The following is a 26,379-nucleotide window of genomic DNA, read 5'->3' on the forward strand; positions in this document are numbered from 1 at the left end:
ATGTATGATGACGGCCTTCCTCAGGGTAAATCTGGTGCTGCATCTTATGAGCGGCCCCCTGTACCTCATCATGTAACAGCTGTACATCCCTGTGTGTTTACATCCCCGCGTGTTTACATCCCTGTGTGTTTACATCCCTGCCTTTACATACAAGACCATTACACCATGACTGCTTGAATTCATTTTTTTATTGCTTTTGAGGAAACGTTGACAGAACAAGGAGCTGATCTGAGTCTGAGGTGTAGAGAATCATCACAGGAGAACAGAAGATCAGGTACATGGGAAGCTGTACTATTCTACATACACACACACACATATACATGTATAAGTGTGTGTCTCAGGTCATCCAGGTGACCCCCTTTATCTGGCCTTTGCCAGCCCCACCATGTTCTGGGCTCTGTTGAAGACGGAGAAGTACTGCCTGATGAAGACGTCTCCCAGGATCCACAAGCTGTCACCGCCAGCGCTGAAACCGGTGCGGCAGCCATAGTGCTGAGACTGCGTGAGGAAGAGGGGGGGAGAGTGTAAGGCAGAGGGCGAAAGACGACGGGGTGAGGGAACGCTTTCAGGGCGACAAACAGACTCACCTGACGGACGTAAGCGGAGGCTGGGAGGGTGAAGGCGTGTCCGTGGATGTTGATGCTCAAATCAGGCATCTGGTCAATGCTGTTACAGTTGACAACATACTAGAGCGACACAGAGAAAGAAGACGAGGTCATCATTACCATCATCATCCTCATCATCTTCCAGGTCTGTTGACCCTTTAAGCCTGATCGTTAACTCCAAGACCATTATTCACACATTCACAACCTGATCCTGATCCTACTGATCCTGATCCTGATCCAGTGGCAGTGAGTGTTTTGTTTTGTAGGCTGCTGTTCAGTCTTTAACCTCTGCTACCATCTAGTGGTGACCTGGTGTTATTTCAGGAAGCAGCTGGTTGTCGAGGGACTAAGAACTCAAACAGATCTGGATCCTCTAAAGCCTCCTTCCCACATCCGGGCACTTACGTCTCCATTCTGGTTGGAAGCTCCCAGCATGCTGTTCATGTAGGCGATGTCGGTCTGAGGGCCGACGATCAGAGAGGTGCCGGTGTCCACGATAGCCTGGCAACCGCCGTTACAAGACACAACCTGACCGTTGGCAGTAATGCTGGAGGGGAGGGAGGGACAAACATCAGAGAGATCACACACACACACACACACACACAGCAGGAGCGTGGCATGGCGGCGCTCTGCTGGTTTACCTGTCCACGGTGATCTGCCAGTACAGCTGATTGGAGAGAGGGATCCAGGTGATGCTGCCGTAGTAGTGGTTGGGGTCAATGCCTCCAAAGGTCACCACACTGCCAGACTGGGAGTTACTACAGAGAGGAGACAGACCAGGGATCAGGATCTCACTTTGTTATGCAGCCGCTCAGCTGTGTTGTGTTATTGTGTGAGCTGTCCCGTGTTTGAGAGGGGCAGCAGTGGAACCTCACGAGCTCAGGTAGACGGAGAAGAGGTCCTGGTTGACCAGCCCCTCCTTCATCATGTTGTCAAAGACGGGCATGGCGCTGGAGGCGGCCAGGCGAGGGTAAGCCAGGCCCAGGATGCCGTCAGCACGCATGTACTGCATGAAGGGAGCCTCGGTCTGACTCAGGCCAAAGACCTGGTTCCTCACAGCCAGGCCGCCCACCTGACACACACACACACACACACACACACACACACACACACACACACACACACACATAATTAACATGAACATTTCCCTTTAATTCCCTCTTCAGGAGTCAAAGTGCAGCTCTATCTGCGTCCCTGCAGGCTGTGACTCCTCACCGTCACGGTGTCGTAGGACAGGACGCCGGTCATGCTGCCTGTGCCGTAGCGAATGTCCAGAGGAGTGCCGCTGTACCTGAAGGTGGAGCTCCTGCTCGGGTAGAACCGGGCGTGGTTTTCTGGAAAAGAGCCAAAGTCAGAAGACTCAGGAGTCATGGTGACATGAGAGAGAGGATGAAGCCCAGTCAGATGGAGTCATGAAGCACTTCATCAGGTCGTCAACAACACCAGGAGCACTTCCTGTCTTTAAGGACCAACAGGAAGTGGACCTCAGAGCCGCCTGAGGCTAAATACAGTTAATGGGATTCAGTTGTTCTCAGAATATCCATGCTGGTGATGTCATCATGCATGAGGAGACTCTGATTACAGACATTACATGACTGAATAACTCTGTGATGTATTTAGGGCTCAGTCGTGTGTTATTACGACTTATTGTGTTATTTACAGGCTCATGTTGAAGTCGTGTCCTGTCTCTGTGTCTTTGTGTGTGTGTGTGTGTGTGTGTGTGTGTGTGTGTGTGACGTACCGCAGGCTGGGCTGCCGCAGTAGATGGAGGGCACCCACAGGTTAGACGAGCCGGTGTCAAAGACGACCTTAAAGGACTGAGGAGGAGTTCCGATGGAGATGACGCCGTAGTAAGCCAACTGAGGGACAACGGGCAGCGTCACGGTAACTCAACAAAAACAACTCAAGCAGAAACGACTGAGCGTAACGACTGAGCCGTCCCTGAGGCAGCCTTACTTACGTCAGCATCGTTGGTCATCGGCTGGTCTGCGACGGCGAAGCTCCGGTCGAACTTGGCCATGGGGTTGAAGGGGTACTGGGCCCTGACCTGCTCCCACAGGCCCTGCTCCTCCAGAGCCTCCCTGGCAGTCTGGACCTTCTCCAGGGGGATCCTGGGTTTACCAAGGGAGAAAGGTTCAGGATTTGTAAGCCTGTCTATTGACCTTTCCACCCAGTGTCAAGACAGGAGGTGAAGAACAGAGAAGAAGGATTGTGGAGCGCTCATGGCTCAGGTGGACTTACTGGACGAGACACTCGGACAGAGCCACTGAGACACACAGGACAAAGACCCACTGCATGGCTGCTCCTCTGCTGACACACACACAGGGAAACAGTTTAAAGGCAGACGTGTGAGAAGCTGGACGGACAGAGCGACAGAGGGACAGAGCGACTCACCTGTAAGGTTGAACCTAAGTGACCACAGAGCAGCCTGCCTCCTCTCTTATACAGCTGGGTGACATTTCCACAGATAAGGACACACACACACACTCAGTGATAAGCTGGGATAAGAAACACACAAAGGATCCTTGACCTCAACACAATGTTGATTATGAGATTAAAGAAAGGAGACGCTTCACAAAGTCACAGACAGAACACAAACATGACTCAGGGTTTAGAGGAGGGAGGAAAGGATTCAGGCTTCAGGCGAACACAATGAACTGTTCATCAATCAATCAATCAATCAATCAAAGTTTCTCTTCTTTATTGGTTAGACAAACTGACAGGAAGTGAGGCAGTGACAGCTGCTGCAAAATGACATCATCAATTCTGAAGTGTTACATGTTGTTGTGTTTGGAGAGAGAACAGATCCATAAACAGATCCTCCTCCTCTTCCTCCTCCTCCTGATGTTTACGATCATCTCTCCTTATTCATCATGAGCAGATCCTCCTCATCTTCATCTTCATCTTCATGCAACGTGACTCATAAATCCACATTTTACACTAAAAGCACACACACACACACACACACACACACACACACACACACACACACACACACACACACAGGTGTTTAACCTTAGCTCAGCTGCTGTTTCCCCGTCCAGAGGTCTTTGGTCTTTAATCTAATCGCTCTGATAGAAGAACAAACACACACACACACACACACACACACACACACACACACTGATCCTGTTCAGATGTGTGCAGGTCTGGATCAGGTCTCTGTGCTCAGAGGGGGGTCTGGTCCTTCAGAGGTCCAGGCCTTCCTCTTCACAGGAGCTCCGTCACCGCTGAGCTTCCTCTCCTCCTCTTCACTCATGGGTCTCATGCTGGCTAAAGAGCCGTCGCCTCCGTTTCCGCTCAGAAAGACTCCCGCCGCCGCCTGAGCGACTCTCTGAGCTGCGTCGGCCGAATGGGAGCAGCCGGAGTGCCAGGCTCTTCTTCTGGGGAAGCCTCTGAACCCAGGGGATCGGCTCACAGCTTCAGAGGGATGAAGGTGGGCGGGCGGCTGAAGCTGGAGCGGAGATGATTCAGACTCAGAGTAGGAGCTCCTTGTACGGGGCAAGATGGAGGCCGAAGCAGAAGAGGAGTGGAGCGCGGAGGGATTGCAGGAGAAGTAGGATGGAAGGGAGATGCGAGGCTTGGAGAGCAGGAAGCCCGTCTTCCTGCGTCTAACCTCTCCAGCTTCCTCTCCCTTTCCTTCTCCTCCCACTTCCTTTGGCTCCCCCGACTCTCCCACACTCCCAGCACTGGTCTCTGTGTCGTTACTCCTCTTCCTCCTCCTCCTCCTGCACTGAACCTCTTCCAGTTTCATTTCCAGGTTCTGGACGTCCTGGGTTAACTGGTTGACCCGGTCGAAACGGGACAGAAGGGCGGCGACGCACGGCGACAGGCGGTCCAGGTAGAGCTGCACGTCAAACACAGGCTCAGATGTGGACGAATCCTCGGACCTCACAGAGAGAGAGGAAGACAGGGGACGGGGGGACGAGAGGGAAGAGGACAGGGAAGGGGAGCAGGAGGAGGGGAGGGCGGAAGACAACGTGGACAGACGGGATTCCTGGGAGGAGCGGGAAGGGGGGACGTCCATGCCTTCAAACTTCACCCTGTGTCTGAACTGCACAGAGGGAGGAGAGTGAGAGAGACGCAAACAGGAAGGAGAATTTGCTGCCACTTACTGGACAGAGTCACAAGTGCAGTTAGCGTGTTTTGCGTGAATTGTTCCAAAGACTCTCTCAAAGATCCTGGGAGTCAAAGCAGCACAGGGACCCCCTTTACCTCTTTGGCCTTGGTGAGTCCCATCCACAGCCGCAGTCTCTTGATGAAGAACTCCACCATCTCGTAGTCTTGAGGTTCCATAGTTGGCCGGTACATGTGAGCCTGCTCTGCCCTGGAGGAGGAGCAATAAGGACATCAATCTCTGGACTCCAGCAGGTTTCAGGGTCAAAGGGCAAAGCAAGAAGACACTTAAGTCTTTAGAGGCTCTGACACGTGTTCATGGATCCATAAGGGTCCATCCACAGACCTACAGGCCTGAAGAGAAGAAGAAGAAGAGAGGAACAAGGAGATGAAGATCAGTCCTCATGTGTGATACCTGTATGTGCGGAGGAGAGCGGCTCCACAGAGTCTGGCTAAGAACCAGAGACCCCCCATGATGAGAGCCAGCCCATAGAGGGGGCCCAGGACCGGGTGGACCCTGCACAGTCTCTGCAGCACTAAGCGACCTCGCAGGATGGACAGAGCGGAGACGCCGGCTTGACGGACGGACAGAAAACCTTCCACAGAACCGGAGAAGAGCTGGAAACAGACGAGACGAACACACAAAGAGAGGTTTGGTGGATGTTGGACAGGGAAGAACTCATCTCATGTTGGTTCTCTGCTGGCGTGTTGTCTTACCGTGTTCCCCACGTGAGCGCAGAGCAGCAGCAGCAGCAGCAGCACGGCGATCAGCGCCCTCAGCTCCCTCCAGGCTCTGTGCAGCACGCGGCCCATCACCACCCACCGCCTCACGAAGCGCAGGGTCCCCAGCAGCTGCAGGAAGCAGACCAGAGCGCCGTCAGCACAGGGTTAAAGCCCAGGACGAGCGGGGCCGAGGCGGGCAGAGCGCTCACTCACCTTCAGGAGCAGCAGAGTGAGGAGCAGAGCCGCAGCCTGAGAGGACGCCTCAGCCAGAAGGGCGGCGCTGTGGAAGTGGATGAAGTCGTCTGTTTGGGATCGAAGCTAGATGAGACGGAACAGAATCTAAATCATCCAGAGACAACAACGCCTTCAGGAAGTGGCTTATGATTGTGTGAGCGGTTGATCTGAGCTGGAGGACACAAATACGTGCACTCGGCCTTGGTGGAGGTATGAACTCTGAGTGTGGTCTGGTTGTAACTTCACTCTCTGTCCGCTCGTCACCTTGGTAACACAGGAAGCAGCCCGGGACAGGAAGCAGAACTGCAGCGCTGAAGTTGCCACGGACAACAGGGCCAGGAGGAGCTGGAACCATCGGCGGCCCCGGGACAGAGAGAGGGAACGCTGAGTCGCCATGGACACCAGCTCTGCACACAGGAGGAGGAGGCCAGAGAGGAGGAGGAGGACCTGAAGGAGGCATGAAGCAGCTGTGACTCCATCCTGTTCTCACCGTGCCGGAGCCATGTGAGCGTTTCTTACCGTGAGCGCCACCTGGAGGTCCACGCCTGAAGAAGATGAAGGGATGAAGAGCGGATGGACGGAGAGGGAGGCACTGATCCTCCGTGTCTGAGTCCAGTCCAGCTGCAGGGACACACACAAAAACACACCAGACTCTCTGTGGTAGTGTGTGAAAGCCACGGAAACCACTTTAAACCTGAGGGAAGACAAATACAATCAATCAATACACAATCAATACACAGAACTTAAAGGCAGATTCTAGTGTGTGTTAGCTTTAGTGGCTCTGAAGGGGGTTGGGCTTGAGACTCACTGCGTCCTGGTCCAGGCGGCCACCTGCAGGTCAGCCAGGAGGCGGAGCGTCGCCACGCTGCTGTTACCCAGAGCGACGGCCTCGGTGGTGATGGGAGCGTGTGTGTGTGTGTGTGTGTGTGTGTGCTGCAGCTCAGGCGTCCCTACGAGCAGCAGCTCTGGACTCTGGTGCAGGTGAGGAACCAAGCTGAGCTCCAACCACCGATCTGCATCCGACCAGCTGGACCAGGAGAGGAGAAACACGGTGACATCATTCTTTACACATTCTGAGTTGGACATGTAGCTGCCACTCTAGGAGCTCTGTACAGAGGGTGTGGTTGCTCTCTTACTCTCTGAGGGAGGTGAGGTTGGGGACGCCTGTGGCTGCTCTGTGAAGGCGGCGTGTGACGGCAGAGCGCAGCAGTCGGGCCTGCAGCCGCTCTGGGCCGTCCTGGTAGTTCAGCATCAGCACCAGCAGCAGGAACAACAGCTGACACACACACTGCTACACAGCCAGGAGAAGAAGAAGAAGAAGGCAATCAACACACACACAAAGTAGACATAGATGTAGGTTTTGGTTGTTATGGCGACTCTTCTGCTCCGTACCCTCATGAGCGATCGTAGAGCTCGGACTTTGCGGGCCTCCTCCTTGGCCTGCAGCAGCCCGTAGCCACACGGCGGCCGGATCTCCCCCCCCTGCTCTCCTCCTGCTCTTATCACCGTGGTCTCCCGGGCCAGATAGTCCTCCGCCTCTGGGTCCACGGGCCGCCACAGCGCCGTGTGGAGGACGGCCTGAACACACACCTGAGTGTGGGAGACGGAGGGTTAGTGTTCTATAAACCCGATGAAATGATTGCTGCCTGAAGCGTCTCTCAGAAGTGTGTGAGGAGACCTTGAGAGGCTCCAGCAGCAGAGCGGAGGTGAGGAACGCTGAGAGAGCCGACATCAGCCACATGAGGAAGACCGGCCTGGAGAAGAGGCGGCCGTACAGGACGACCACAGACAGACAGGCGCCCAGCAACAACAACACCAGGGGGTACAGCACACGCAGAGCCCAGGGGGGGAGGAGCCAGGAGGGCCCACCTCGAGCCACACCTGAGGGGGGGGGGGACACATGAGCGCAGGATGAAGAAAGATGTGGCTGGATTTAGATGATATCTTGTGTAGAGGAGGACCAGGAGGCCAGGGAGCATGATAGAGATGCTGAGGAGGATCTGGATCATAGTTTTCAAGTTATTACATTATTCTGGAGACATAGACAACAATTCTGCCTGCTTCTGACCTCTGATAACATGAGGTTACCACTAGATGGCAGCAGAGAGTAACGAAGGTCCGGCCAGTCTCTGGACCTGGACCAGGGTCTGTAGGTTTGACCTAGAATCAAATGAGCTGTGCTTGGTGCTGTGGTTGTGCGGTGGCAGAGGATCTGACCGATTCGTGTGGTGGAGGTGGAGCGCGTGGAGTCGGGGGAGGGGCTGGGCAGGAAGGTGCTGGCCACAGAGTCAATGGACACCACAGAGGGACATCTGCTCAGTCCCGTCCCATACACGGAGCCCGGAGAGGGATACGACCCCGGGTCTGGCTTCTGGATGTCCTCGTCCTCGTACGGGGACTTCTCATCCTCACTGGGCTCCGACCAGCTGCTGCAGGAGGCGCTCCGTCTGAAGAGGAGGAGACACTGAGTTACACAGGATGGATGGATAGCATGTCGTCAATGCTCTCCCTTTACTTTGAGTGTACGTGTGTGTTTGTATATGTGTGTGTGCGTGTGTGTGTGCGTGCACGCGGCCGTACGAGAGCGAGCAGCTGCTCTGCGGGGAGTCTCGCCCGCTGTCTGCACTGGACGTCTGCTTGCTGGAGGCTGGGGACTCGTCGGCTGCAGCTGCGATGGACATCAGCAGATCCTCCTCTGCAGTGAGATGAGATGTACAGTGAGATGTGCAGTGAGAGGTGCAGTGAGAGGTGCAGTGAGATGTGCAGTGAGAGGTGCAGTGAGATGTACAGTGAGATGTACAGTGAGATTGTACAGTGAGATGTACAGTGAGAGGTGCAGTGAGATGTACAGTGAGAGGTGCAGTGAGATGTACAGTGAGATGTGCAGTGAGATGTACAGTGAGATGTGCAGTGAGATGTACAGTGAGAGGTGCAGTGAGATGTACAGTGAGAGGTGCAGTGAGATGTACAGTGAGATGTGCAGTGAGATGTGCAGTGAGAGGTGCAGTGAGATGTACAGTGAGATGTGCAGTGAGATGTACAGTGAGATGTACAGTGAGATGTGCAGTGAGATGTACAGTGAGATGTGCAGTGAGATGTGCAGTGAGATGTACAGTGAGATGTGCAGTGAGAGGTGCAGTGAGATGTACAGTGAGATGTACAGTGAGATGTGCAGTGAGATGTGCAGTGAGATGTACAGTGAGATGTGCAGTGAGATGTACAGTGAGATGTACAGTGAGATGTACAGTGAAGAAGAGTGGACAATTGAACCATGTGATTGAGAGTCTGAATGTTTCTCACCAGATAAAGTCAGAATTGTTGTGAGGTTCTGGCTGTGAGCTTGTGGCGTGCGGGGGGTCAGGGGGGCCGTGTACGTGTGAGGGAGACGAGCGCTGTCAGGTGATGAAGGCGAGGCCAGGCGGAGCTGCATCAGGGCCTTCTTCCTCCTCAGCAGTCGGCCGGGGCCCAGGGCGGTGCTGGAGGGGGGGCTTACTGGGGGGTTCAGGAGGCTGGGGTCAGAGGGCCACGACCTCACACCCTCCTCTTCACTTCCTCCATTGCTCGGAGGCGCCAAGCCAGACGCAGCCCAGAAGTCCAGGATGCTGGAGTCAAACGCTTTGCTCTCCAGTAACTGAGACCAGGAGGACACATGGGATCAAATCTGTGTGTGTGTGTGTGTGTGTGTGTGTGTGTGTGTGTGTGTGTGTTCTCACGGATGATGGACTGTCTCCAGCAGGGCAGGAAGAGTCGGCTAGAGAGAGGAAGGACGGAGCGCAGAGATGAGACTGTCCGAGGTAAACGTCCATCTCCACAGAGTGACACACAGGAGAGGGAGGGACGGACATGTCCACTGTTATCTGGGTCACACACACACACACACACACACACACACACACACAGACACACGCACACACGCACACACACACACACACACACACACACACACACTCAGCATTTCTGTGTATGGAACATTGGCTTGTGCTCTGTTTCTACACTGAGATAAGTTTGTTTGAGAACAAAACCTGGCAGGACATCGGGGAGAGAGAGAGAGAGAGAGAGAGAGAGAGAGAGAGAGAGAGAGAGAGAGAGAGAGAGAGAGAGAGAGAGAGAGAGAGAGAGAGAGAGAGAGAGAGAGAGAGAGAGAGAGCCTGATAAGTTACCTTCCGGTGAGCTTTTCTAAACAGGAAGCAGAGGAAACACTGGAGAGGAAACAGCAGAGCAGCAATAGTTATCCCCACAGCAACCGTCTCCATGCCGATCAGCTGCTGGTCAGACACTGGCCCACTGTAAACCAACACAGATCAGCATCATCATCATCATCATCATCATCACGGTGTTCCATCATCAGAGGCCCCTGAGGCTGCAGCTTCTCACCTGTGGCCCTCAGAGCTCACGGCGCCGCACCACAGCGCCCCCAGTGCCAGGTAGAGGTGCAGCAGGAGGGCGCTGCAGGCCACCCTCTGAGTCCTGCTGAAGCGGCTGTGGGCGGGGCGTTCCCACAGCGACACCCACAGGTGACGCTCCACCATCCCGAAGGTCAGCTGGGAGGAGAGGACCCGCCGGAACTGGGCGAGCTCCTCGGGACCTGGAGGAGAGCAAGGCACCTTAACATCCTTCCATCATTCCTCACATGGTTCCTGCCTTCCTTCCTTAACTGATTTGAGATCAATAATCCACAAACTGTAGCTTCCTCTTCCTCACTCTCATTCCCACCACAGAAACCCACATCAGTATCTGTTGATAGTAATGGCGTGGTGCTGCTCACATGAGGCCAGTACTTCCTTCTCCACCGTGTGGTTCTTCTGGTTGTCCACAGAGAGCCAGTCCTCCAGCAGGAAGAAGAACATGTGGTCCGTCTGAGGGTCCCAGACCACCACGTGCTGAACGTACCAGGACGGGTCCAGACCTGCGTTCACACAGACAGGATGGGCCTGAGCTCCACACACACACACACACACACACACACACACACACACACACACACACACACACACACCGTACCCGTGTTATCGTGCCAGAGGCGGATCTTCCAGACTTCCCCCAGGTTGTCGTCGGTCTCCAGGTGAAACTGGTCCAGACTGCCGCGCTGGAACGCTCCGTCCCTCTGCAGGTGGCGAGAGCCGCTCTTGCTGAGTCCGTACAGACTGATGCCCACATGAGCCGACGTGCCTGAGGAGACAATCCACCTTTCATCAAGATAAAAGATTCTTTTTATTCACATCAGTGATTTGGACTGAATGTCATCGGCGGGACCCACAGGAAAGCTGGAGGCACCGGTAAGTGAACCCAGTGTTTGACCTCCACAGGCACTAACATGTTCTGTGTCCCGCCTCAGTCCTGCTCCTGCTTCATCAAAACCACTTGAGGTATTTGTGAGTAATCAATGCCAACAGACTAACAGCAGCATCTCCTCCATGTTGGAGGTGAGAACCTAATCTGGACCCTTGGCTGACCTGCTCCTCGCCTCCGGCCCGTCTTGACCAGCACCCTGTAGTGGTAGAGGCCCGGCCGGCCGCACAGAGGCACCTGGCTGAGTCTCAGGCTGTCCATGTGATCCAGCTTATGGGCGGCGAGCCCGAGCAGCAGGTGAATGAGAAGCAGGACGGCACACACCATCCCCACCAACACGTTACGCACCGGACCACCTGACTGGAGAGGAGAGTGTGTGTCAAGTAACAATACTTCATTACAGTACTAGAATGTTTGCTTATAATTAGGTAAACAGTATGAAAGCGTACCGGTGGCAGCAGAACCACGGCCCCCGGGTGGACGAACAGACTGGCCCCGAACACGGTGAGGTGTCGGGTCAGGCAGTGGACGGCCTGGAGGCTGCTGCCCTCCAGTGGCTGCAGACCCTCACTGCACCAGCGCCCCTCCTTCACACTGTAGTACCGGCACACAGTGCTGAACACGCAGGCCGACACCTGGACCGGACCCCCGGGACCGGCCAGGGATGCCTTCAGGCCCACGGAGACCGGACCCTCGCTGCCATTCAAACTGGAGCGGAGGACAAAGTCACCATCACATCTGCACAGCGTCCATCAGAAGAAAGTGATCACATTGGACAGAAACAGATCCATAACTCACAGTGGAGACAGGAAAACGGTTTCCTCTCTGCAGCTTCCTGTGGACAGAGACAGCGGCCATCGTCTCAGCAGGGCACCCTGGGACGCGTTAGCACTCACTGCTACGCTGACGTGTCCCAGGCTCACTGCACCGGCTCCTAAATATGACACACACAGGCAGAGAACATGTTGTTTACATGAATGAGTCATAGAGAAGCTCACAGACATGCAGTGGGGTCCTGATCCACCTGAAGAAGAGTTGGAGATGAACCATGGGGGGATTTGACCTCAGAACACTTTGAGACTAAACAGAGGAGACAAAACCTAAAACCTTTCCAGGGCCGAACAAAGGAAGTAAACTTTACCTGGAGCCAGGCTGAAGCTGAAGGAGATGTACAACCCTGCATGATGGTCCAGTCCATCTACAGCTTTGACCGTGAAGTTCAACCAGCCTTCAGTGGGGAGATGGGCTCTAATCCCTCCTGGACTGGTCTCATTCTCACTTCCTCCCACGCCGCTCTGTCCCGGGTGGAGCTTGTGGGGCAGGGTGACCCGTATGGCCTGGTCCGGGTCCAGGTCCTGGATCGGTATGTGCTGACCCTGAGGAGTGGTGAACTCCATGGCAACCAGATTGGTGGAGATGGGCGGGTCGGCTTGAGTGAGCAGAGGGTTGGAGAGCGACGCCGTATCCACATTCAAGAGTACCTGCATGACCTCTGACCTTTCATTCTTCAGGTGATCAGCGAGAGAAGCGGGGATGTGAAACTGACACGGGGGGGCGGCGGCCTGTGAAGCATCCGTGCAGAGGAGGTGGCTGGGGTCTCCATGGAAACCCGCCGTGCTGATGTGACGGGTTGAGAGGGAAACCGACGCCTCGCCGGAAACACGTGAACGCATCACAGAGCGCACGAGCGTCCCAGCGTGATCCAGCGCCGACAGAGCCATAGCAGAGGAGTCAGACAGAGCGGCCAGGGTGCCACCTAGAGGGGCGACGGGATCAGAACAGAGCCCATCAATCACAAGCCAGCACACAGCCAGTCAGCCTGGTTACATACAGCACCTATCACAGCCAGGAGGTTCCTTTCTGTGTCCAACGCTGGTGTCATGGCGACACTCCTCTCAGCCTCCAGCACGCCGATCATCTTCCCCACAGCTGCTAGAACTTTCTCCTGACGCTCCTCACAAGCCAGCTCAGTGGGGACGGCCTGGAGAGGAGAGGAGAGGAGAGCAAGACCAGGAACACTTTGAGAAGCCCTAGGACACATGAAGGTGATGGTCCAGAAGAAGATGATGATGATGACGATGATGATGATGGTGAAGATGATGGTGATGATGGTGATGAAGATGATGATGATGATGATGATGGTGATGACGATGATGATGGTGATGATGGTGATGAAGATGATGATGATGAAGATGATGGTGATGATGGTGATGAAGATGGTGATTATGGTGATGATGATGAAGATGATGCTGATGATGCTGATGATGCTGATGATGATGATGATGATGTGTACTCACAGTTGACTGAGCCAAAGCTGAACTGATCTGATCAACATCCATCATTGAGGAGATGGGCAGAGAGGTGAGGGCATCCGTCACATTCTCCCTGATTTCCCTCCTGTCCCTGAGCTCCCGTTCACTTTGAGCAGAGGCCATCTGTGGAACAGTGGATGAGAGCTACTGACCCCAAAAGTCCCAGCATGCAATGTGTCCAGACGTGTGCGTGGCGGTGTTACCTGGTTGAGCCGGCTGCTGAGGGCCACAGAGTAGGAGAGGATCTCCTGAGGGTTGCCATGTTGGACTAAAACCCACAGCTCAGTCTGGGTTTTGTTTCTAAGCCACCGACTGCCAACTTGGTCCATTGCATAAACTGTCACGGTCCTGGGAACAACAATGACCGTGAAGTACCATCCATGGGTTCTGCTGCCAATCTAGTGGCTACCAAATGATGCGACTGACTGGTTGTCACCAGATGGCTCACCTGTTCAGAGCCGTGACCTTTGCCCCGAGGTCGTCCTCTACCAGCACAGTAACTGTGATCAGTGATGTTCCTCTGTCTGGTCCAGGACTTCCTGCAGGAACCAGGCTGCCAAACGTAGAGCGAGTGCCCCTGAGGAGGAAACCAGACTACAGTAAACACTGATTTCTCACTGTTACACCTCACACAGCTCAGATCGGATCCATGGCACCCTAATTCAATCTCAGTATCTCAGTATTTTCACTGTTTTTGGTGCCTCTGTGTTGCATTTCCAGCTGAGCGCCTACATCTACATGAACGTGTGTCCACCTGGGCCGTTGATGGTCAGGGTTGTCTTGGATACGAGCAGAGAGGCCTGAGTTGAGATCATTACTCACCTGTAGAGTGTGAGGAGGGGGCAGGCGTGCTGACAGGGAGCCACCTGGAGCGTGTAGATGAGCTGAGAGGCTTCACTGTCCTCATCACGCCACCCTGAGGACAGACAGGCACAGCTCACTCAGGGGACAGACAGGTTTGGGTTTGAGCGGTTCTGTTCTGACAGCACTTTGTTCTGACCTGAGCAGGTGCAGGTCACCCTGGTCTCCAGCAGCTCTATGTTTGACTCTGGACTCAGCTCACATGCGCCCCCTTGTGGAGGCAGGTTGGTTTGCAGTGTGAGGCCGGCGCTGCCCCAGCGACCCGTGCCGGGCTGGGAGACGTTGAGGTTGAAGGTGTAACTCTGCCCGTCCTGCAGGACGCCTGGACCGACCACCAGGTGAGGGGACCGGGCAGCAGGATCCAGGTCCAGACTCAGACCGCTTTGGTCCACAGCCGTCCAAGCGTACTGCAAGAAAACACAGAGGTGGACTTCAGGAAGTGCTGCTGTTTAACCCTTTGAGCATAAACAGGTTCACACTCTTGTTTGTGTATTGTGAGCTTCAGTGACCTGAGCCTGATCATCACACTGTCCACACTGAGCAGAGAGGACGGTGGGAGAGGACGAGCTGAGGCGGCCCGGAGAAGACCGGGCGGAGCAGGAAGCACATTCCACAGAGACGGGAAACACCGCAGCCTCACACACAGTCACCTGGGGACAGAGTGTGTGTTCAGGAGTGTGTATTAGCACCATAAGGCTGAATGTGTGTGTGTGTGTGTGTGTGTGGACACTCACGGTCTGTGTGGTGGAGACAGGGTCCCTCTCAGCTTTGTGCACTGTGAGTGTGAACAGGTAAACCAGGCCAGGATGTAAGTGAGTGCTGAGGAGCGTGACCAGGCTGCTGCTGCTCCCAGAGGATGGACCCACAACCTGAGGCTCTGTTGAGTTCTGAAACAAACACAGTAACAAACCAGACCCCTGTGGCATAAGGTGAGGTAACATAAGGTTCCTGTGATCGGGGGCCTGTACCTGGGTCACAAAGCTCCAGTGATACCACAGCTGCTCCTCCCCTCCCGGCTCCACGTCGGGGTCTTGAGACTCCGAGCCGTCCAGGACCAGGTCAGTGCTGCTGGGCCACAGTCGCCGCGTGCCTCCCTTGATGACGGCGACCAGCGGGGAGTGGATCACTGAGACCTGGACCCTTTGTTGGACACGCAGAGGAGTTCCTTGGAATGAAACTGTGAACACCAGACAGTACCGGCCCACTTCCAGAGTCTGCTTTGGGAGCCAGAGACCGACTGAAGTCACGTCTGTCTGGTTTCTAAGAAAGACTGGATTCTGGGTCCAGGTCTCAGTGCAGTCCGGCTGTCTCAAGACCTCCCACAGGTACGTGGTCTTGTAAGCGAAGCAGTTGAGGTCCACACTTGTTTCAAAGTATCTTGGTCTGGATCTGAAGATCTTGGCCTTGTCCAGGACCAGAGAGACCTGAGGCCTGGAGCAGAGGAGCTCCTTCACCTCAACATGAAGCTGAGTGAGAACATGGCTGATCTGGTTGAAGGCCTTGATGGTGGCGTTGTATGTACCCGGTACACGGTACGTGTGATTGGCTGAGCTCGTGTTTGTGACCAACGATCCAGTGGAATCTCCAAACTCCCAGTGGAAGCTAAGGTTACTCCCTCCGTCGACTTTAGCAGTAAACCAGACGGGGAATCCAGTGAAGACGCTTTGTGAAGCACAGAGAAGCTCCACAGTCCTGACGGGCCGCTGGACTGCAGCTGTGTCCTTCAGCGTCTCAGAGCAGACTCCATTACTGGCCTCCACACTGACAGACAACACACCGCTCTCCGCTAAAGACAAGGTCACTTCCTGTCCCTCTGCCCGGGATGGCTCCGCCCCCTCTAAACCAAGAACCCAAGTGTAGGTGACTGAATGTCCACTTTGAACTTCTGCCCTGAGCTGAATCTCCTTCATGGCTTCCAGACCCTCAGAACAACAGTTCACCAGCCTCAGACCTCCAATCCGCTCCAAGACCACAAGGCTGGAAGTCACCTGGGCGGCACTGACGCTGTTCTGGGCTTTAACTGTGACCCAATGTGTCCCAGCTGGAAGGCTAAGAGTGGAGAACTGTCCCTCCATGATCTGTCCCTCCGTGATCTGTCCCTCCGTGATCTGTCCCTCCATGAGCTGTCCCTCCATGAGCTGTCCCTCCATGATCTGTCCCTCCATGATCTGTCCCTCCTTGGCGTCTTGAATTGAACGGTTGTTGCTGAACGTGATACTGAAGCTCACGTTGCTTCCTCTGGTCACCGCTGCTTTGAACACAACTTTGTCCTCTGTGCAGACAGTGGACTTGCTCACGTTCATCTTTAAACCTTTGATTGCATCTTGGACATTGACAGAGTGAGACAGCGTCTGCCAGCTGAGCCTGTTGGAGACGTTCAGAGACACCTGGTGCGTCCCTGCGTGTGTGAAAGTGTAGACAAAGGTCTGATTGGCCCCTGGTGTGTGTTTGGCACCTTCATCCACTCTCCAGTCCCAGTGAAGGTGGCTGCCCTCGTGGACGAGCCCCCGGAGGGGAACTGCAGTGTGTGTGCTGATGTAAAGGGGCCGTGTCTTCCCGTCAATCACAAAGTCGGCCCCCCTGATCTCCTCCTGGACCTCAAACTGTTTGGTGACGTTGCTGCAGCCCAGGACGTTCTGGACCGAAACCTCCACAAAACAAGTCCCTGCATGGGTCAAAGTGTGGAGGAGGAGCGGCTCCGGTGTCTGCAGGGGTGAAAGGTCAAAGTTCAGATACCAGAAGTACTGGAGGTCAGACCCGGTTACTACGGAAACAGAGAAGTTGACAGGTTTCCCCATAGCCAGGATGTCAGACTGGGTCGTCACGGTTGCGCTTGTCACTCGTTCCACCGCCACCACAGAGAGAACGGTGGAGGCGTGGCCTAACCTGTTAGAGGCTCTAAGCTGGACGCTGATGTTTCCGTGTGTTTCAGCTGAGAGATGAAGCGTCTGCCCGTCTCCGGTCACGTGTGTGTGTGTGGGTGTGTGAGCAGCGAGCCAGTCAAAGGTCACGCTGGAGCCTTTGGTGACTGAAGCAGTAAACAGCGTTTCCTCTTGGGTTGGGATGAATTTCGCCTTCATCACACTCTGACATTCAATCTGAAGACCTTGGATTCTTTCAAACACCTCAACCAGAACGGCCGCCTCCTTCCTGCTCACCTGATTCTGGGCTGTGGCTCTCACCTGAAACACTCCAGGTCTGGGGAAAGTGAATCTAAACTGATGGCTTCCCTGCTGGGCTGTGGTTAAACCGTCCACGGTCCAGTAGAACCCTGTGGTGCTGACGGCACCGCTCACAGCTGTGATGAGGGTCTCCTCTCCTACGGCGGCATAAGGCCGGCTGAGGTGAAGCGTCAGGTCCGACACAGGAAGCAGAACCTGGACCCTGAGAGTCACGGTGTCTCGGCTCACGGCGTTGGAAGCCTGGGCGGTGACGGTGAAGAGACCGGAGGAGGAGAAGACGTGAGACACGTTCCTCCTCTGCTCCTCTGGAGATCCGTCTCCAAAGTCCCACAGCACCGACACGTTGCTGCCTGAGCAGCTGTGGACCCAGAACCAGGCTGAGGTGTGGGCGGTCAGCGTGTGGCTCTGACCATCATGCATCACACTCAGAGCACTCACAGGCCTCTGGACCCTCACAGACGCTCTGGATGCTCTGTGGCTCACTTTGTTGCTCACCTTGACGGATACTTCCTTCTCACCTTCATCCTCAAAGACAAAACATTTCTCTGCACTTCCCAGCACTGACGCCTGACTGGAGGAGGAGGAGGAGGAGCTAAACCACTCAAACTGGTAACCTGAGGCCTGCTGGGGGGAAACCGACGCGTTGAAACAAGCTTCCTGTCCGGACGCCACCACAGCCTGGGGCGCCTGCACACTCAGGTGGGTGATGGGAGCCTGGACACAGATGCTGGTGTTAAAGGATGAAGACGTGATGGAGCTCAGCACGGTCAGACTGAGAGGAAAGACCCCCGGCTCTGTAAACCTGTGGGTGGTTGTGGACTTTCCCCTCACAGGGACCAAAGGTGATCCGTCGCCAAAGCTCCAGTGGAAAGCCAGAGTGGATGTGTTTCCCTTCACCAGAGCGCTGAGCTGGATGTCTGACCCCCTCAGGACGCACTCAGTGGGCAGCACGGCGCTCACGGCCAGCCTGTAGACTTCCAGGCTGACTGAGCCCTGAGCTCGGCTGATGGCGTTGGACACGTTGACGCTCACAGTGTAGTTCCCTGCTGTCTCATAGATGTGGGACACTGAGCCGTGCGTCAGCTTCCTCTGCAGGGAGCCGTCGCCAAAATCAAAATCCCAGATGAGAGCGGAGCCGGCGGCCGCTTCAGCTCTGAGGTGTGCAGCAGAATTCAACTCGCTGGTTCTGCTGGATCTTATAGTTAATCCAGAGATCTCCTCCATGACTTCCAGCAGGATCCAGGCGCTCAGCGCGGTCACAGAGTTGTCTCCTGTTACTGAGACGTTATAAACGCCCGCAGACGCAAAGGCGTGGTCGACTTTAGAGCCGTTACCGTGGACGCCGAAGGTGCCGTCACCAAAGCTCCAGGTGTAGAGGAGGCCGCTGCTGGACGGCTCTGCTGACGCTTCCAGATGGAGGAGCTGATTGACGGAGGACACCAGACGGGAGGAGGAGACGTGGAGGACGTCTAACTGAGGACGGACGCTCAGCGGCATGGACGTCTCAATGCTGTCATACTGGTTGGAGACTTGAACGTGAAGTGTGTAGTCGCCTGCACAGACACAAACACATGATGAGGTTCACATTGGAGCGTTATTGGTGACCTTTGGCCTGACCCTAGGTGTGTTTACGTCGTCAGGTGCTCACCTGGGGTGGAGTAAGTGTGGTTGAACGAGTCCTGGACGTACACGTGTCTCTGTCCTCTCTCCACAGGTCCCTCCATGCTCTGATACGGGGCAGCGTGTGTGTGCGTCACCTCGCTGCTGCCGTCCCCGAAATCCCACCTACAGTACAGAACACATACACACACACACACACACACACACACACACACACACACACACACACACACGGGATGAAGGGAGGATCAAACCAAGAGAGACATGAAGAGAGACGTCAGAGGTCTTTACCTGAAGGTGACGCCCAGAGAGACGTCCGCTCTGACTCTGAGGGTGTAGGAGTGTGTGGCAGACACACCTACCACCTCCCTGACTGACAGGAAGTGGGGCTCGGCCATCGGGCTCATCTCCTCAGCAGTCAGGAGGATCTGCTGGCTCTCAGAGCTCACAGGGTTGGAAGCTGTTACCTGGAATAAACACAGGTGTCTCACTCAGACAGCCTGGGGAATATGAGCTCAGTAGAAGAAGAGTTCCTGTCTTACCTTGATCTTATACTCAGCAGGCTTCTGGAACACCACACTGTAGGAATCTCCTTCATGAGCAAACATCTCCAGGTTGTCAATCACCCAGATGAATGAGACAGAGGAGCCCAGCTCCACTTTGGCCGCAAACGACTGAGATGTAGAAGAAAAGTATCAAATCAAAGTTGTGAGAGGAAATCTGACCTGAGATGAGATGAGATGTGTGTGTTCTGACCTGTGAGGTGTGTGTGAGGATCCTCAGGCGTCCATGCGGCTCCACGCTCAGGCCGCTCACCGCCTGGTAGCCACAGACCGTCAGCCCCACGCTCTCAGCCCTCTGCTCCTTCACGGCTGTGATGTTCAGTGAGTTCACTCCCACTGACGGCAGCAGAAGAGTCACAGAGGAGAACCAGGCATCGGGGGCTCGGCTCTCACAGTCCGGCCAGGAATCAGACACCTTCTCTGGGCAAGATGGCAGGAAGGGGACCCCGGTCTGGAGCACTGGGTTGGACCAGGAGCTTGTGGCTTTGTGTCCAGATGAGACCTGGACAACAATGAGTGTCGGGATGTTGATCTGGACGTGGATCTGGTTGTCTTCATCAGGAGGGGGGTGAACTACATGAAGCCCAAACCCAGACCTCAGAGCTGGGCCGGTTAGGGCCCCGGTGTGAGGGGCTGCCGTGGCCCCTGTGGAGCCCAACACGTCCTGGTCCCGCCCTGTGCTCCTGTGCTGAGCGTCCACAGACAGCATCCTCAGGTCACACACCACCCCGTCCACCCACTGCCCCCCCTCAGGTAGGGAGGTGAGGCCCCCCTCCCACCAGCCTCCCCTCTCACCCCCCTGGAGGGAGAGGTAACTCTGGCGCCAGGGCGAGCGGAGGGAGACGTCAGCGTCCAGACAGTGGAGGAAGCTTCCTGCGTGTCGGGTGTGTTGTAAGGCCACGATGTCATCAGGGTACAGCAGGATCTCCCTCTCTGGAAGCTCCAACTAGGGTTCACAACATGCAGAGGCATAAACATGGAGCTCATGTCTTCATCTCTCCCCACTCCACTTTCTTTCCACTCACACTTATAGTTGTCAGTTCAGAGCTGGGGTTCACTCTGAGAGGCAGATCAGCCACCAGGTGGTAGAAGGGCGGTACTGCAGGGTATCTGGGCGGTAGGTCGTACTTGTGGCCTCCGGCTGCAGGGTCGTAGGGGCTGCAGGGGCTGGAGGTGGACAGGCAAGCCTCCAGCAGGTGGCACCAGTACCGCCCCACGCTGCAGCCCCCTGTGGTGTTACACAGCGGCACAGCCGAGCAGCAACTGAACGGGTTCAGCAGGAAGCTGCAACCTGGAAAGCAGAAAAAGAAGAAGAAGAAGTTAAACCAGTTTACCAAATTTTTACCCCAAACCTCGACCCATTAGCTGTGATACCTGGTGGCACCAGGTGTTGGCTCGGGCTGCAGTATGGCCGCAGGACCTGAAGGCGGGCCAGAGTAGATACTGGACCGGGCTGGACCACCAGATCCACCGATACCAACCGACCCGCATGACTGAACCACAGGCCAGGGAACAGCTGCATCTGTGGGCATCAGGGGGACGGAGAGAAGAGAAGAGGGAGAGAAAGAAGCTCTCTTCATCAGTGTGAGTGTAAGATGGAACTACAGCTCTGAGGTGGAAGCTTCACTGACCTCTGCTGTGATTGGCCGGATGCTTGGGGCGGTGGGCAGCGTGTGTGTGTGTGTGCTGGCGTAGACGCCGCTCATGAGAACCGTTCCTGTCAGGTAACTGTCCAGCGACGGCAACCAATCTGCACAGAGAGACATTAACATTCAGGAGTGGACTCGGCCTTGGCGGAGGTATGAACTCCCCCGGGATCAGTCATGTTTATCTCATGTGATCTGGCGTCGGTCGTACCGGTGACTTGTCGCTCACAGAGGAAGCGGTGCTGTCCGTCACATTTGGTCCTCCTCCACTGTCCCCGTGTCCCCAGGGCCGTCTGCTCACAGAGACGTTGACCCTCGCCGCCTCCCGTCCAATCAGGACTGGCCGGCTCCACTGCTCCACCCTGATCCTCCGCCGCCCTCATCCACACCCACACCGCCGCTTTCCTAACGCAGACACAGCCGGGTTAAGCTCTTTGAGGTCATGACCTCAGTAAAGGTGAGGTCCTGTGACTCCGTGTGCTGGAGGGACTCACGCTGGGAAAGAGTCCTGGATGAAGGTCTGGAGGTCTGGACCCCCGGCAGCAGCCAGGTCGCCTCCAGGCGTCTGTCGGCACCGCGCCTGAGCCTCGGGCCACGACGACGTCATCTCAGAGAGCCAATAGCATCGCAGGCCGGCCAGATGGACCCGCCCACCCTTTGGACACGGAACCGTCTCTGAAGAGGGAACGTTCAGGGAATCAAGGTTCTGTTACCATAGAAACACTCACAGTAGACAGTTTTGTTTTGTGTAATGAAACCACAATGAAATACACACACACACACACACACACACACACACACACAAACACACACACACACACACACACACAGACACACACACACACACACCCTGAAGCTGCTGCATGAATCACAGGTCGGCGGTGCAGTCAGTGATTCTCCATGGTTACCACACGGCCTACTTAACAGGGTCAACTTGAGAATCCAAGTCTAAAAAGTTCTGATCCCAGGAGCTTCTCACCTGCTGCTGTGCTGATGAAGACCACTAAGCTCCACAGCAGAGCCTTCATCCTCCTCCAGACCGGATCCCGGCCCAGGTCCAGGCTCTCCCGTGGCCTCAGAGCTGCCTGTCTGTCTGCTCAGAGTCAGGCGTGGAGCTCCTGTAGACGCTGCCAGTTAAGCGCTGTGTCCTCCTCTCTGTCCCTCGTCCTCGTCCTCATCCTCTCTCTCTCTCTGACACTCTGCTCCCCCCCTGCTGACACACAAAGACAGGGTGAGTTATGGCCCTGTGCTTGTTTTAAAGGCCACTTCCCTGAGCGCCTGGCCGACTCCTACTTTGTCTCTGGGCAACAGGCACAGAAGCCGAGTGGACACAAGAGGCCCGTCCAGGCTCATTAGCATGTCGTAAACCGCCCGGGGAACGCCACCGTCGCCCACAGAGTCGCTCACAGAGACGCTCACAGAGGCAGACTGGCTCACTGAGGCTCCTGGGAGATAACAGGACACAGATCTCCTTTTTACTCCAACTACTTTGGTCCTTTTGTATCAAACATACTTTCTTACTTCAGTTAAGAAAGTCAAAGTTCTCTCTACAGTTCAGACTGAATGCTTCAGTGTAGTTCTGACTGACTGGAGCCACAGCACCTAAGCTTCCCTATAGGCTCTGCTTACACTTGAGCCCTGAATCAACCACCTATAGATGATGTAGATGAAAGCAGTGGATATTTGTCTTATTATTCTACTTTGTCTTTTAATCTTTTGTCTACATTGAAACTTTTAATGCCTGCATGAATAGATTTAGCATCTAGCCTGATATTTGTATGAAATGTGCTTCATAAAGATCCATTTGTACTTCCTTGGTTCTCTGGTTGCAGCCTCATTGGTGTGATGACCTGAGGAGGGTGTGATCAGTGATGTTGTGTTGTGTGTTGTGTGTTTGTGCTGGGAGCAGTCGTCCTCTGTTCTCATGCAGTTTGCCCTCAAACTGTTGAACCACGAACACTGTGACCTCATTAGAGACTCACAAAAACTCTGTGACGCAGAAGAATCAGCCTGGGTGTAAAGGAGGGAGGGAACAAGGGAGGGAGGGGAGGGAGGAAGGGAGGATGCCACCCGGGTTGCCTGGCGATGGAACAGAAGGTCACTCGACAACTGTCAGTCCAGGGGAACAGAGGCCTCTCACTCTGTTAGGAGATACTTTGTGGTGTGTGTCTCATTTATGGAAGTTGCAGTGCTGTGATGTTTGAGCTTCACCTGGCAGAGCTGAAGGCCTCTGACTGAACTCTTATCACCTCTTTGTTCTCATAACATTTGCACATTTTTCTGAAAACTTCCCTGTAATCTCACTGTAATCTTTCTGTCCCAACTCTTGGTCGTAGTTTTGACACAAACATTTCAGTAAAGTCTTTATTTTACTTTACATTAAATAATTGGTGCGGTACAAATAAACATTTGGACTGGATACTTTAACATCCGTGTTAGTACCTGCTCCGGCCAGCAGAGGGCGACATGCAGCCGCCTGAGTGTGAAGGACGTCAAAGCGCTGAGCAGGAAGAAGACGCAGGAAGAACATGGCAGCTGATGGTGACACATCCTGTAAGGTAATGTAAATAAACACAACACTACAGCCGTAAACAGCTTTAACACGAAGATAAGCGATCGATCTCGGATCAGTTGATGTGTAATCGACCATCGGCGGAAGCAGCAGCCGGACGCTTCCTGCATGTTTGTGTGTAGAGAAGCACATAAGCGTCCTAATGCGGCGGTTACGTCTGATCCCTTACGCGTCTATGAGCCGAACGTTACATCACATCTGAAATGTTTGAGAAACGAACCGGTGTCGTGATCGATCAGAAGCTTTGGTGCGTCACGACGGGAAGCGGATAACGGAACAGACGATCGGCGCGCGCCTGCAAGTTTCACCGAGTGCCGGAGGTCAAATGTACAAGAAAATGATCTCATCCGACTCAATGTATAGAAACTCTCTCTACTGCAGTGGTTCTCAAACTTTTTCTCTCGAGCCCCCCTTTTATAGATTTGTTTTTCGCGGCACCCGATGTAAAGAAATATCCCCTCTGTAAGCGGGGACGACCTATAAGGGTGGAACGATTTATATCGCGTTATCTCGCCCGGTGCCGGTATAAAACGACATAAAACCCGGTTGAACCCGGTTTTTATATCGTGTATATAAAACCCGGTGCCGGGTGCCGCGAAAAACTTCTGATCTGTAAAAGGGGGGCGCGAAAGAAAAAGTTTGAGAACCACTGCTCTACTGTTTAAACATACACTGCACAGACCCACATGAGTGTGAGCGGTTTAAGTTCAGTCTGCAGGAACATCAGAGTCACTCTGCAGCATCCGGAGCTGAAACACTGGGGTCAGATATGCGGATCAATATCATAATAATAAGGCTGTAAACACGAGCTCACACTTATTCATTCTCCTGATGCTGGTTGGTGGTTAGACATGTATGTATAAAAGCATGCTACTTTGAAACATTTTAGCCCATTTGAATTGTTTTTGTTTTATATTAGTATTAATAGAAATCCTGTATTCAATTTAAATGTCTTTGTAAAGCTCACACACATCCAGATGTGGATCAGTTTCAGGATCAGAATCCTCTGTGAGTCTGATATTGTCCATTCTGTAACAGCTGTACCGAGGCCTTACCATAGCTGCGGGGTTGTGTGTGTGTGGTTGTGTGTGATCAGGCCTCTGCTGGATGCATCCTCTGTCTTCATGTCTTCCAGAAGGTTCTATGCTCCACCTGAAGACCTCAGAGGAAGAAGAGAGCAGCCGTGAGATCTGTGGGCTCAGACACGCCGTGCTGCAAGACGATGACCGGCTCCTCCACGAGATGCTCAGCCAGGAAATCTACAAGAGTCTCATCAACTGCAGAGGCGGCTGGGGCGTCGCCGGCACGCCGCTCCACGCCGCCGTCTCCAAAGGCCACCTGAGCTGCCTGCAGGTCCTGCTCGCTCATGGCGCCGTGGTGGATTGTGTGGACGTCAAAGCCCAGACGCCTCTTTTCGCCGCCGTCCGTGGGAAGTACCTGGAATGCGTCTTGGCGCTCCTCACAGCCGGCGCCAACCCCAACGGCAGCTCGACCAACAACTGCTCCCCCGTCCTCACCGCCGCCAGGGAGGGCGACGTCGCCATCCTCAAGGAGCTGCTCAGCCACGGCGCCGAAGTTAACTCCCGCTCCAAAGTTGCCCTCTGGAGCTCCAGTGCCAGAGTTTCCAGCGGGCCGCTGTACCTGGCCGCTGTTTACGGACACATGGAGTGTTTCAAACTGCTGCTGCTCTACGGAGCCGACCCAGATTACAACTGCACAGAAGCAATGCAACTGAACAACAACAAGCAGCCCAAGACAGTGCTGGAGATGTGCCTGAGGCACGGCTGCGGCGTGGAGTACGTCCAGCTTCTCATCGACTTTGGCGCAAACGTCTACCTCCCCACGCTCATCATCGAGAAGTCCACCAAGCAGAACGAGGCCGTGGAGCTGCTCCTACGGGAACGAGGTGCTTTCACCACAACATGCACACTAACAGGGCTGCTTCAGTCACACTGAATCATGAGAGAGTGTGTGAGTGTGTGAGTGTGTGAGTGTGTGAGTGTGTGTGTGAGCGTGATCAATGTATCACGTGTTGATTAGATCCTCTTCATCATGTTGCATTTCTAAATGGCCTCTAGGTCTCAGACCTGTGTGTATAGGTCCTGGAGGTCAGACTCTATGTAGGTCAAGTGTCTTACTCCTTTAGTAACCATGTGGTAATCAGCAGATATGAATGTTCCACAGAATCAAAGGACAGCATTGTGTCTGAACTCTCTGCAGTAACTCTCTTTAATGACTTTGTCTCACTGTCCTCTCCTTTGCCTACAGGAAGCCCCATGGCCTTGACCTCGCAGTGCCGCCTCGCCGTCAGAAGATACCTGAAAAAGATCAACAAGATCCACAGCATCGAGCAGCTGGAGATGCCGCCCAGACTCATCAGCTTCCTGCAGCACCGGCAGCTCCCGCTCGCCCTTCTCTAGCTCCCGGTCTCACTTTGTTAGCTTTGATTTGATTTGTTGTTGTGTTCCTCTGTTCATTTCTTAATTTAAAACCATAAACGGTGGCTCAGCGGTGAGCTCAGCCATGTTCTCCTGTTTGTGCTGCACAGCTGGATCCTGTAGATTTGATTATTAAAATGAATGATTTCAGGTTGTGCCTTGTCATGTTTCAGTATTTCCTCCTTAGTCAAACTTTAATGTGGCTGACTCATTCATGA

General features: G+C 54.4%; 3 protein-coding genes across 4 annotated transcripts; 1 reads left to right on the plus strand and 2 right to left on the minus strand.

Annotated features, from left to right (window-relative positions):
• Positions 1-360: 360 nt before the first annotated feature.
• LOC143017381 (pepsin A-like) lies at positions 361-2,902 on the minus strand. The gene is made up of 9 exons (XM_076172075.1): positions 2,847-2,902; positions 2,566-2,716; positions 2,347-2,464; positions 1,821-1,939; positions 1,481-1,677; positions 1,247-1,363; positions 1,011-1,152; positions 588-686; positions 361-498 (listed from the first exon to the last, which is right to left on the minus strand). The coding sequence occupies exons 1-9, from the start codon at positions 2,900-2,902 to the stop codon at positions 361-363; spliced, it is 1,137 nt and encodes a 378-aa protein (XP_076028190.1).
• Positions 2,903-3,316: 414 nt separating this feature from the next.
• On the minus strand, positions 3,317-23,681 carry pkd1b (polycystic kidney disease 1b). Its single transcript, XM_076172071.1, has 43 exons — positions 23,594-23,681; positions 22,445-22,596; positions 21,646-21,806; positions 21,363-21,556; positions 21,137-21,255; positions 20,880-21,027; positions 20,531-20,796; positions 19,699-20,451; positions 19,485-19,616; positions 19,234-19,409; positions 18,971-19,107; positions 15,109-18,875; positions 14,875-15,027; positions 14,650-14,790; positions 14,280-14,547; positions 14,102-14,195; positions 13,728-13,856; positions 13,483-13,627; positions 13,265-13,402; positions 12,804-12,948; positions 12,109-12,723; positions 11,766-11,901; positions 11,417-11,675; positions 11,132-11,327; positions 10,680-10,847; positions 10,444-10,584; positions 10,053-10,263; positions 9,839-9,962; positions 9,392-9,535; positions 8,979-9,309; positions 8,259-8,373; positions 7,896-8,125; positions 7,357-7,559; positions 7,071-7,268; positions 6,815-6,969; positions 6,487-6,705; positions 6,198-6,372; positions 5,943-6,125; positions 5,658-5,762; positions 5,439-5,573; positions 5,137-5,339; positions 4,821-4,932; positions 3,317-4,659 (listed from the first exon to the last, which is right to left on the minus strand). Exons 1-43 carry the CDS (start codon positions 23,679-23,681, stop codon positions 3,760-3,762), a joined length of 12,564 nt encoding a protein of 4,187 aa, XP_076028186.1. The 3' UTR covers positions 3,317-3,759.
• LOC143017383 (ankyrin repeat and SOCS box protein 12-like) lies at positions 23,617-26,316 on the plus strand. Of its 2 annotated transcripts, none has more exons than XM_076172077.1 (3): positions 23,617-23,709; positions 24,859-25,629; positions 25,992-26,316. In XM_076172077.1, the coding sequence occupies exons 2-3, from the start codon at positions 24,867-24,869 to the stop codon at positions 26,141-26,143; spliced, it is 915 nt and encodes a 304-aa protein (XP_076028192.1). In that variant the 5' UTR covers positions 23,617-23,709; positions 24,859-24,866; the 3' UTR covers positions 26,144-26,316. The 2 variants fall into 2 exon arrangements, with proteins under 2 accessions (XP_076028192.1, XP_076028193.1); XM_076172078.1 differs by having other exon boundaries at positions 23,655-23,704.
• The last annotated feature ends 63 nt before the right edge of the window (positions 26,317-26,379 follow it).

The sequence above is a fragment of the Genypterus blacodes genome, unplaced genomic scaffold (assembly GCF_046128005.1).
Source record: "Genypterus blacodes isolate CSIRO-AG114 ecotype Tasmania unplaced genomic scaffold, CSIRO-AGI_Gbla_v1 ptg000281l_1, whole genome shotgun sequence".
Taxonomy (NCBI): Eukaryota; Metazoa; Chordata; class Actinopteri; order Ophidiiformes; family Ophidiidae; genus Genypterus; species Genypterus blacodes.

What these genes read in the sequence shown, in the direction of transcription:
- pkd1b (XM_076172071.1), bottom strand. Translation starts at nt 23,681, where the DNA reads ATGTTCTTCCTGCGTCTTCTTCCTGCTCAGCGCTTTGACGTCCTTCAC. An exon ending in ACCGTTTTCCTGTCTCCACT is followed by an intron (nt 11,676 to 11,765) that starts GTGAGTTATGGA and finishes CCTCCGCTCCAG; the next exon opens with TTTGAATGGCAGCGAGGGTC. An exon ending in GTGAGCTCTGAGGGCCACAG is followed by an intron (nt 9,963 to 10,052) that starts GTGAGAAGCTGC and finishes GTTGGTTTACAG; the next exon opens with TGGGCCAGTGTCTGACCAGC.
- LOC143017381 (XM_076172075.1), bottom strand. Translation starts at nt 2,902, where the DNA reads ATGCAGTGGGTCTTTGTCCTGTGTGTCTCAGTGGCTCTGTCCGAGTGT. An exon ending in CTGTCCGAGTGTCTCGTCCA is followed by an intron (nt 2,717 to 2,846) that starts GTAAGTCCACCT and finishes TGGTAAACCCAG; the next exon opens with GATCCCCCTGGAGAAGGTCC. An exon ending in TGTCCTACGACACCGTGACG is followed by an intron (nt 1,678 to 1,820) that starts GTGAGGAGTCAC and finishes TGTGTGTGTCAG; the next exon opens with GTGGGCGGCCTGGCTGTGAG.
- LOC143017383 (XM_076172077.1), top strand. Translation starts at nt 24,867, where the DNA reads ATGCTCCACCTGAAGACCTCAGAGGAAGAAGAGAGCAGCCGTGAGATC. An exon ending in GCTGCTCCTACGGGAACGAG is followed by an intron (nt 25,630 to 25,991) that starts GTGCTTTCACCA and finishes CTTTGCCTACAG; the next exon opens with GAAGCCCCATGGCCTTGACC.